The 11,819-nt window shown below is 39.1% G+C and overlaps 2 protein-coding genes across 3 annotated transcripts in view; one reads left to right on the top strand and one right to left on the bottom strand.

Annotated features, from left to right (window-relative positions):
• Positions 1-1,358, bottom strand: part of LOC107833922 (protein CEBPZOS-like) — a 4,046-nt gene extending 2,688 nt beyond the window's left edge. The window contains exon 1 of one of the 2 annotated variants that reach the window (XM_016664352.1): positions 1,226-1,358. The gene's annotated coding sequence lies outside the window, so the exon portion shown is untranslated. Of the gene's footprint in view, positions 1-514; positions 671-1,225 lie in introns of those variants that run through there. The other variant, XM_016664353.1, reaches the window with a different exon arrangement.
• A 2,580-nt stretch (positions 1,359-3,938) lies between these two features.
• Positions 3,939-5,275, top strand: nkx2.2b (NK2 homeobox 2b). The gene is made up of 2 exons (XM_007578459.2): positions 3,939-4,499; positions 4,696-5,275. Exons 1-2 carry the CDS (start codon positions 4,328-4,330, stop codon positions 5,145-5,147), a joined length of 624 nt encoding a protein of 207 aa, XP_007578521.1. The 5' UTR covers positions 3,939-4,327; the 3' UTR covers positions 5,148-5,275.
• The last annotated feature ends 6,544 nt before the right edge of the window (positions 5,276-11,819 follow it).

Raw genomic sequence — 11,819 nt, forward strand, 5'->3', positions numbered from 1 at the left:
AAATTTGAGTTAAACGGAGATGCAAATAATTTATATTTATTTTTTTGTTTTGTTTTTAGTACTTTATATTTGTGGGTTTAAATATCGTTTCACTGGTGATGATCGACCGCCGGGCTGACAGGTTTACTGGGGAAACCCTCACAGTAAGTAATGCAAACAGCTAATGCTAACCGTTTGACAGCTAGCTATTTGATAGAAAGCCAAATAACACGTAGCGCACTTAGCTATCTAGCGTTAGCCTTCAAGACAACCAGACATTTAAGCAAATCTTGAGGCTATTTTATGAAACCTAGAGGCATGAAACAAAGGAAAAGACAAACACTCCCTGAAGAAGATTAAACGAGCCGCTCACTGTGGTTCTTTTATAGCACGCGCGGCCTTCTCAGTTTGGATCCAGTTTCAAACACCATAACACACATAAGATGTTCATCCGGGTACCACACATACTGTGAACAGCATTCCAATGGAAAACAAGAAGGGCTAGCAGTTGTCGGGAACAGTAAGAAACACTTGCAATGTCTCGTCGTCATTAGCTTTTAGGCTAGCCGTTTGGTCCAGGTGAGCTAGCTTAGGGCTATTGGCCCTTGTAAATCTCATCTCAGCTCTATTTATATAACATTAACAAAGCTACGCGTGGTTAGCATGGCTCGAAAGTTGGTGCTTAGCACTGACCAAGTCCCCTTATATAAACTTCCATGACGTCATAGAGTTTCCTTTGAAACTCCTTCCTCTTCCTGCAGGACTTAATGCGGTGCATTGTGGGATTAATAGCCCTTCCTTGGCTGGTGTCCAACAGTGTCATAAAGCTCTTCCACTGTTATGAGAAACATGAAGCCTATTTAAAAATAATATTGTATTGAATCTATTTGGTAATTTGGTATCTTTCATACAGTTCTCATTTTAAAATATTGCGGGTAATTATTGTTTCTTCGTTTGGTTTTTTATTAAACTGTTTAATAAACTCCATGTACTTTCTGTCATTTTCAAGGTGTTATTCGTATAAAATATTTTGCAAGTTGTCATTATATTTATTCGCTTATTTTTATGCATTTTTATACGTTTGTTTCTTACATTTTGTTTTAAAGGTTTTTAAACTGTAAAAAAATAACATTTGATAAAAACAACTAGAAAAGGTTATTTATTAAATATAAAAAAATCAACAGTTCTGCTTCGTAAGACGCCACGTTTGAGCTAAACCTTTGTCTTTATATCTAATTTCACTCACCTTCCTTCTGCTAGGCGGGTCAGAAAGCAGCAGCAGCGATCCAAAAGAACCGAACCGAGTCAGAAAAAGGTTAAACAGAACAAAATAACCAGGAGACCACAACAGGACGTCTAGATCCACTGAACGGAAGCCGAGAAGCGCCAAAAACCCTCTTCAAGCCTCATTACTGCCACCAGCTGGCCATGGTCAGGTTACAGGTAAACTAAATAATAAAGACAAAAACATTTTTAAATGTTAAACCAAAATAACACTGCGGCCCTGGCAGCTGCTCGCTGATCGGCAGGAAGTTCCGCTCAGACGGAACCGGTTCGGATGGACGGGCCAGGGCCTGCGGATTGGAGCGGCGGCTTGTCCTACTTAGTGCCCGAGGTTAGAGGCTCTACTGCGGCCGGAGCAGAGCGGAGGGTCCGGGGAGGGAATCCGGCCGGAATAATAATAATAATAATAATAATAATAATAATAATAACAACAGTTTTTATTATCAGAGTCTTCATAAAGGCTGCAAACAACAAACCGATCCAAAGATCAGATCTTTTAATAAATAAGTAAAAACGAAACTAAATACAATATTCAAACATTATATTGTTTGATAAAAAATTTGCTCTAAAATAAATAGTTATAAAATATCAAGTTTTTCAAACGTAAAAACTATTGTGACTTCAAGAATTTTATCAAAATTCTGACTGATGCTGTGGTGGCCTGTCAAAAGGCCACTAGAGCCACAAAACCTCAAAAAAAAATTCTGACTGATAGATAGAAACAAATAAAATGGTATTTAAAATATAAGCAATAAAAAACGAAGAAATGAAATAGACACAGAAATAATTTCCTGTGACATTTATATGGCAGCTATAAATGAATGAATATGACTAACGTTACAAACTGCAGGAGTTAATGAGACTCATAAACGAATTAATGTCCATTTAATTACTTCAATAAACTTTGGGATTTCTGCAAAGCCCGACTTTATTTTGTTTATGATTTATTCTAATAAAACCTCTTTATGTGTGAAGCTGCTGCTGGTTCTGTCACTCCTGGACCAGAACCAGAACCTTCAGAGTCCAAACAGGATTTATTCCCAGTTCTCCGGTTTCCCAGTTTGAAACTCAGAACTTTTCATTTCAGAGAAAAAAACATTTATTTATTTTTTACCTTTTTTTTCAGCTTCCTGTAAAATTAACACCGGAATATAATAAAGTGTTATAAAAAATTTAATATCATAAAGTCAAATCTTCCCAGTCCGGCTGAGTTATCCATTCAAGAAATAATTAACTTGTTCAATAAAATTCATTAATGTGACACTTTCAATAAATTGTAATGAATACAAAATATAAGAAACATTAATTAAAAGTTTCAGTCATTAATGAAAAGGTAAAATCATAAATAATGAAATCATCTGATTGGTTAACCTACACAAATGTTTTACAGGTAAAACAAAAACAGTTTTGTCTCATTCACTCCGTTTTTTCTTGCTCCTTTTGTCTTAATTGATCTGGGGGGCAGGGGGGGTTATTTGGGTAATTTGTTTTTCTCATATTCCAGCAGTAGATCATCTGTGATCCCACTGATCCTTCAGACCAACCGGGATTCAAACCCACAACCCTCAGGTGTCCAGGCTGAAGGTTTAGTTTATCATGTAATAATAATAATGATAATAATAATAATAATAATAAGAAGAAGAATAATAATAATAATAATAAGAATAATAATAAGAATAATAAGAATAATAATAATAAGAATAATATGAATATGAATATGAATATGAATATGAATGAACCGAGCTAGCTGCAGTTCTTCCTACAGACAGCAGGGGGCGCTGTGCGCTAACAGATGACCGGCAGAGACTGAGAGAACCAGAATAAATCAATCAATAAATAATTTAATAATTTAATCCAGACCGACAGAAGATGATCGATGATTTATCAAACACTAAGTTCTCTCTGACCTTTGACCCCCAGCAGGATGCCCCCCGAACCTCCAATTGACCCCCAGTGACCTCACTTTAAGGTCCGACCCCAATTCAGAAAACACGCGAATCTGATGCAGTTTGAAGAATTTTTATTTCTAATTAGAGTAAAAGTAAAACAAACTGAATCAAATCTTATAATTATCTTCAGCTGCAGTTTTATAACTGTTTTATTTTATTTTATTCATTTCATAATAAATGGGACCAAATTCAGATATCGACCTAAATCCTCCTGGTGTTTTTGTCTTTTCGCAAACAGAAAAACTGGAGCAAACACACACACCTACACACACACACCTACACACCTAGACACACACACACACATCCTGATAACTTTATAACTTAAATTATAGCAAAGAAACGACGAGATTCAAACCTCATGAAGAAGATTAATATTAATATTAATAATAATAATAATATTTAGACCTTCAGAACCAATCGGACCGTGTCGTGACGTCAGCAGCACTCACTGGAACGGAACCTCTAAAAAGTATTCACACCCTTTGAACTTTTCATCAGACCGGAAGTGGATCAGAACCAGGAAGTGGTTTCCATCATTTTCACAGGTAAAATCTGAAAAGTGCGGAGTGTTTTTTTTTTTTTTTTTTAAATAAGAATCAGAACTCTGCAGAACTTGGTCTGCGTTCTGATTACCTCAGCTCTAGACTTTGACTAGGCCACCAACTCTGATCTCGTCCTGTCCTCCTGCTGGAAGCTGAACTTTGACCCCAGGTTCGGCTCCCCCAGCATGATGCTGTCACCACCAGGCGTGACAGGTTGAACTGTACCGTCTCTCTGAACGGTTCTGATCCGGTTCTGCACGGCTTCCTGTTGCTCTGACCCTGAATATTCATCAGAACCGAACCGAACATTCCTCCCGGTTACCCCGGTCCAGATAAGAAGCGGACCAGTTCGGCCTCCAGCCTGACATGATGATGATGATGATGATGATGATGTGACCTTCCTCCTCCTCCTCTTCCTCCCTCTTAAAGCGCCGCGGCGCCGCAGCGACTCAGTCCGACCCGAACGCCGAATCCTTCATGGACCGAACCGCGCGGAGGTCCGCTGCTCTCTAACGACCCGAACTGGACCCGAACCCGAACCGAACTCGGACCAGTTCCTTCTGCGCCTGCGCCATGCCGTCCGGCTCCAGAGGGAGAACCGGATTCTCAGTGCGGGATCTTCTGGACCTTCCGAACCCCACTGGAGGATCCGGGTCCGGAACCGAGGAGGAGAGCTCCAGGGAGGAGCCGGAACCGGAACCGGACCCAGAACCGAAGTGTTGGAGCAGGTGGAGCCGAGCAGCAGGTCAGAACTCTTTCATCTTCATCAGGAGCGGAAACAGAACCTGTTTTGAGTTCGGTTCAGGTCTTCATGGTTTTAGCCCAACCGGAACCTGATCCAAACTTTTATCGGTAACTTTTATGGTTCTGGTGTGATTCCGGTCCGGACTGCTGAACCGGGTCTCTGACAGTAATAAAAGTTATTTTCCTTCCTGCTTCAGAGTCCGGAACCGGCCGACCCGGTGAGCATCCCGGCGCTGCGGCTCTCGGTTCGGCCCAGAAGAACCGGAAGAGGCGGGTTCTGTTCTCCAAGGCGCAGACCTCGGAGCTGGAGCGCCGGTTCCGACAGCAGCGGTACCTGTCGGTTCCGGAGCGGGAGCACCTTGCGGGCCGGATCCAGCTCACCCCGAACCAGGTCAAGATCTGGTTCCAGAACCACCGATACAAGATGAAGCGCGCACACGCAGAGCGCGGCCATGAGGCGCTGCCGCTGCTTCCGGCGCGCCGCATCGCGATCCCGCTGCTGGTTCGGGACGGGAAGCCGTCCGTACCGCTGGAGGTTCGGTCCGGGTTCGCCCTGCCGCTGTGCGCCTTCTCCCCGCTGCTGCGCGCCGCCTGTGGGCCGGACCGGACCGGACCGACGCCGCTCCTCTATCCCTGGAGCTGGACCTGAGCCCAACCGGACCGAACTTTCCGCTCTGACTGTTTGGGTCCGCTCTGGGGCCCGGTTCGGTTTGTTCGCTTTCCGTTTTCAGTTTATTTATTGTTTGTGGTTCTGAATAAATGTGAGGAAGATTCTGACTCGGTTCTGGTTCTTCTGAAACACAAACGGTTCGGTCCAGTTCAGAGCGGAAAAACTAAAACATGATCCAGAAAAAACTGCTGTTCGGTTCCGACCCAGATGAGCCTTTCGGTTCTGGTGACGGAACCGGAGGAGAAGTTCGGATCCAGAAACCAGGAGACTTCCTGCTGCAGGTCCAGTTCGGTACCAGAACCGGTCTGCTTCAACTCGAACTGCGGTGTCACCTGAACTCTTACAGAACCGGTCCAATCGGAACCGACACCTCGCTGAGGAAGGGCGGGAAGCGGCAGGATCCAGAACCTTCCCGCCCGGCAGCCGGTCCAGTTGTTCCGATCCGGTTCTGGTTCCGGACTGTTTGTGTTTTTCCGCTCCGAGTCTTTCTGGTTCCCGCGGGTCAAAGGTCAGACCCCAGCGGCGGGCTTTGATCTGACCCGCTTCTGACGATATTAATAATAATCATAATTATTGATTATTAAACATTCAGGAGGCCTAGTTAAAGGACGGAAGCAGGAAATACATCCTGAGTGAAACAATAAATTCTGTTTTATTTTTCGGCAGATTAAATTTTTTCTGGTTTAGTCCAAAATAATTCAGTTTTATATTTGAAAATTATTTCAAAAATTGTATTAATTTAAAGAAACAAATTTTAAAAATCTCCAACCAGTGAAAATTAATTAATTAATTAATTAATTAATTTCTACTTTTTTGCTGATAAAATATTCAGATTTAATTTTAGGGGAAATTCTCAAATTTCCTGATTTTTATTTGAAATGTTTTAATTTTACTCTGGTGTCGTTTTCAGCGAAGCCAGCAGGGGGCAGCAGCGGCCTGCTGCAGCCGTTTTAGGTCTCCGATAATCGACGATCTTCAATCAATGGTGGAAACTTTCAGATTCCCAGTAAATCTGGGAATATTTTACCTCCCCGGATTATAATCCGGAGCAAAAAGGATTTAAGAATCGCAACGATTCATCCAGCCAACAATTTATTAACAAATATTCAGATTAAACAGATTAAATTAAACCATAAAAGATTATATTAAATTACAAGAGAATCAAAAACATGAAGATTTAAATTAATGTAAATAATGTAATAATTACACAACTGAAGTGAAAAACACAAAATGCTGAATAAACAAAAAAAAAGAACAGAAATGGATATTAAAAACAAATTAAAACTGTTTATAAATTATATTTATTTTGTTTTTTGAGTTTCTCTGCAGATTCAACTGGAATTTCCTGGAGATGTTTTAGAAATATTTGATTTTTTTGATTTCAATAATCAGTTTCACCAAATGAAAATATTACTTTTATTCTTTTAAACAAACTTTTGTCTGTTAATTATTTTTAAACCTCAGAAGCAATTTAATAAATATTAATTAGATGGATGAAAATAATCTCATGTATTTATTATTATTATTATTTCACGTGAAATGTGTGGTTTATGTTGGTTTTGTAAGACTTTTCCCTCTGAATATGGAAATATTAATCACCAGTAAAACATGTAAAGTCAGTTTTTTATTCAGAAAATATTTAATTTTATTTAATGTTACAATAATTTTTGACATTTTAGCTTTTCATGGATAATATGAAAAGCTAAAATTTCCAGTGCAATTCAGTCACTTTTGTTTCAATATTCTTTATGAGTTTAACTTCATTTTTTTATTCGCTTGTTGCTACAAATTTAGTTTTGACATAATTTAATGATCATTTATGTTTCGTTAATACTTTAATATTTAAAAGCTGCTCCGTTGCCAGGTGGACTTCCTCTCCTCACATTTAGATCATAACATCTTCAGTCGTCACATATTTTCCATTAACCACTTGGATTTCAAGATGGCCGCCATCTTTGAATCTTTTAAGCCAGTTATTTTTATAAAATGTTACCCATTTTATGACTTGGATGAACTTTATGCTACATCCGGTGTTTTTGACTTTGGTCATCGTGTTTATTCCAGTGGTGGAGAAAGTACTCAAAAAAATGTACTTAAGTAAAAGTAAAAAAGTACTGGCTTTTAAAAATACTTAAGTATTAAAAGTAAAAGTACTTGCTGAATGCATTACCTAATCCCTAATATAATATCATTAAGTGAACTGATCATATTTAATTTTAATACATCAGTAATGTCCCATTTAATGAGCAATGCCACAGATAAAGCATGTTTTTATTATGTTTACTCTGTAACATAGTTTAGACTTAGATATGTGATTCTATGCATCATAATTTCAGGGATGGAAACATCTCGTCTCCTGTCCTAACATAGCATTGTTTTGGCACTAGTGGCTTTTATTTTGAAAGAAATCCAACAGAAAGGGGATGGAAAGAAGCTGGGTGGAGGAGGACATGTAACCGAGGAGCCAGTAGCAGAGTTGTAGTCTAGACCACTGACCCAAGACCAAGTCAAGACCAAGACCAGCACCCCGCGCTACATGACGCAATAAAATTAAGTTTATCAAAATTGGTTCTCAGATTGATCTGAAAGATCCACATTCCCATAAAACACCTAGATATTAAATACTTAGAGCTGAAATAAATTTAACCAATATCAATTTAAACTCTTCATTCTGTTTTGCTTTCATCGCTGTGCTACAATCCACAGAGGTCTCCTGCCATCCCTAAAAAGATAACGCCCTGGGTGGTTGCCCATATTGCCCATGTCAGAAACCACAACTGTCTGCACCATTAAACATAGTAATTAACTGTAAACAACACTCACCTATGAACACTGACCTTGCAACAAGCAAGAACTAACCAAGCAGAAGGAGCACCGTGACTGTTCTCATCCTCCCTCCATGTCTGCCACCATGACAGGTGACGAAAACAAAGAGCAATGAGCATGCTCTGCGTTCTTACGTTCTTGTTTTATTTATTAAATAGTGATACGTTAAATTCATAACATATCACTATATAGATATAGATTTTTTTTATTAAAAAATATATTTTTTAATGAAATAAAAATAATAATAGCTACTTCAGTGTACGCAGAGCATCACAAGAACAAAGAACGGCTCTCAGTGAGGCTTCAGTCCTTAGGAATCAGTAAAGATCTGTCCAGAAGAATCGGATCATTCCTGAATGTCATATCACTATATTCCACTTTGGTCTCAGCGTTGTCCCATATATGCGACACCTCAGTCAACACCTCCACATAATAATTCAGTGCATGAGTGACAACTTTTTTTCATNAAAAATACTTAAGTATTAAAAGTAAAAGTACTTGCTGAATGCATTACCTAATCCCTAATATAATATCATTAAGTGAACTGATCATATTTAATTTTAATACATCAGTAATGTCCCATTTAATGAACAATGCCACAGATAAAGCATGTATTTATTATGTTTACTCTGTAACATAGTTTAGACTTAGACATGTGATTCTATGCATCATAATTTCAGGGATGGAAACATCTTGTTTCCTGTCCTAACATAACATGAACTTCACTTTTTTTGGCACTAGTGGCTTTTATTTTGAAAGAAATCCAAAAGAAAGGGGATGGAAAGAAGGTGGGTGGGGGAGGACATGGAACCAGGAGCCAGTAGCAGAGTTGTAGTCAAGACCACCGAACCCGAGACCAAGTCAAGACCAAGACCAGCACCCCGTGCTACATGACGCAATATGATTAAGTGTACCTATCAAAATTGCTTCTCAAATTGATCTGAAAGATCCACATTCCCATAAAGCAACTAGATATTAAATACTTAGAGCTGAAATAAATTTAACCAATATCAATTTAAACTCTTCATTCTGTTTTGCTTCCATCTCTGTGCTACAATCCGCAGAGGTCTCCTGCCATCCCTAAAAAGATAACACCCTGGGTGGTTGCCCATATTGCCCATGTCAGAAACCTCAACTGTCTGCACCATTAAACATAGTAATTAACTGTAAACAACACTCAACTATGAACACTGACCTTGCAATAAGCAAGAACTAACCAAGCAGAAGGAGCACCGTGACTGTTCTCATCCTCCCTTCATGTCTGCCACCATGACAGGTGACGAAAACAAAGAGCAATGAGCATGCTCTGCATTCTTACGTTCTTGTTTTATTTATTAAATAGTGATACGTTAAATTAATAACGTATCACTATATAGATATAGATTTTTTTTTTATTAAAAAATATCTATATACTTTTTAATGAAATAAAAATAATAATAGCTACTTTAGTGTATGCAGAGCATCACAAGAACAAAGAACGGCTCTCAGTGAGGTTTTCCTCTCCACTGTCGCCACATGCATGCTGGGTAGTTACACACATGAAGCTGGATGGGATTTAACTTATTTATTCCACTGAATTATGAAATCAAATGAAACATAGTAAATAAACACGTCGAACAAAAAATAAAAAAATAAATGTGTTAAAATGAAATACAAGAGTAAAACATAGATATGAAATAAAACATAAAAGCTGTGTCCGAATTCAGGGTCTGCATCCTTCGAGGGAGTGGAATAAACTAAGACCGGAAGAAAAATACCTGTGGATTCGGACAGGTGTAGCTTCACCAACTGTCCCCGCCCCCACCTCAGCGTAACTCATGTTGCCTAGCAACCGTGACAGCGCGAAGCAGAGAGGAGNCCCTGAACTTCACATTTTAACAGACAAAAAGAGCAACGCGACTTGGATGTAACGAGTAACGTGAAGGTTTAGTAGAAATGTAGTGAAGTAGAAAGTACAGGTACTTACTGTAAAATGTAGTGGAGTAAAAGTAGAAAGTATCCATTATTAAATCTACTTAAGTAAAGTACAGATACACGAAAAATGTACTTAAGTACTTCCCACCACTGGTTTATTCAACTTTAAAGTAATAAAATGCAGCAGAATCAGAAACAGGACTTTGTTGGTGAGTTTCACACCAGGAAGGAGAAGAAGAAACAACGATTAGCATTAGCTTCTGCTAATTGTTTTATGATTAGCAGCTAAATGTTTGCGTCTGCTTATTAGTTTTCTGTGTTTAGCAGCTTAGCATTAGTTCTACTAATTATTTTTAGGTGTTTATTTGTTTAACGTTAGCATAACTATGATTCTTGTTTAGCGAATTAATGGCTAGTGAAGCTATCCTTTTGCTGATATTTTCTCCATTACAACCATAGCAGCCATTTTGAAAAATGTCCACCAGAAAAGTGGAACACAAAATCAAGAAAATATGAATGATTTCTGTGGTTCAAAATATGTTGGCTAAAATTTCGGCAATTTTAAAATTTTGTACCAAATGACAACCTTGGCAGCCATCTTGAAAAGTAAAAAAAATATCAGTAAATCTTATTTCTATTCAACTGATTATAATTTGACACCAAAAGTATTCATTTGCAATAACAACTATGGCGGCCATCTTGATTTTTTCCGGTGGCTAATGCTTCTTTTTTCCATAAAGCTAGCCACTAGCAGCAGCGCCCCCTGGTGATTTCACTCTGAGCAGCAGAGTGGGGTAACCCGTCGGAACCGCCTGCAGTTCAGTACTGAGGGTTCTGTGGGGAACCTCTGGACCAATCAGAACCCTGGTTACTACCGGGTCAGAACCTCACCATGATCTTCATCAGAGATGAAGAGTCGCCCTTTTAACCTGCTGCTGGATTTCTGAACATCACTTCTGCTGACCTTTGACCTTACTGGTTGCCATGGCGACATGGAGCGCCTCATCACCGACACCGGATTCATCCGCAGCTGGAAGTAGTTCCGACTCTCCCAACGTCCAAACATCCACAGAACCAGACCGGATCGGATCAGAACTGAGTCCAGTCTGGTTCCATTTTCTGTCTTTGCAAATGTTTCAATTTCCAAACAGAAAAAAAGTTGAAAATAATTTTTATTTGTTTAAAAATCTGTTGACGTGTTTGATGTTTTCCTGGAAAAGCTGCTTTAGAAAGAAGAACCAGAACCAGAACCAGAACCAGAGCCAGAACCAGAGCCAGAGCCAGAACCAGAAACAGAACCAGAGCCAGAACCAGAGCCAGAACCAGAAACAGAACCAGAGCCAGAACCAGAACCAGAGCCAGAACCAGANATTAATGTCATTAATTGACATTAATACATTAAGTATTAATGTCTATGTCTACTCTTATATTATGTCTATGTTTTGAAATCGGACAGGCCTTGTCGCAACGCTATGACGTAATCGGCCTACAAATCCGTCCTTCGAAGGATGCAGACCCTGAATTCAGACACACCCAGTATCTGACTATAAACACACACACACACACACACACACACACACACACACACACAACGTGATGCTGCAGGTCAGCAGCTGATTGGTTCACCAGAGCGCATGCGCGTCGTTCATGACAAAAGTTCAGAATCGATCAGTTCCGATTTAAAAAGTAACTTTGAAAAATAAAAATCTAAACTGAAATTAGAGTAAATCTATTTTTAATTTACTTCACGGTAAAAGACATAATTCCATAAAATCTGATAAAGTGAATAAAAAGCTTTTTGTTTTGATCAGCATGTGACATTTGTTCAATGTCACATGCTGTTTTTATTTTAATTATGTGAAGCACTTTGAAATGCCTTGCTGCTGAAATGTGCTATACAAATAAAATTTG

This window comes from Poecilia formosa, unplaced genomic scaffold (assembly GCF_000485575.1).
Source record: "Poecilia formosa unplaced genomic scaffold, Poecilia_formosa-5.1.2 Scaffold480, whole genome shotgun sequence".
In the NCBI taxonomy this organism is placed as follows: Eukaryota; Metazoa; Chordata; class Actinopteri; order Cyprinodontiformes; family Poeciliidae; genus Poecilia; species Poecilia formosa.

Bases quoted from the DNA above. Each gene is read 5' to 3' on its own strand.
- nkx2.2b (XM_007578459.2), top strand. From the start codon at position 4,328: ATGCCGTCCGGCTCCAGAGGGAGAACCGGATTCTCAGTGCGGGATCTT. The intron at 4,500-4,695 runs GTCAGAACTCTT...TTCCTGCTTCAG, and splicing joins CAGGTGGAGCCGAGCAGCAG to AGTCCGGAACCGGCCGACCC.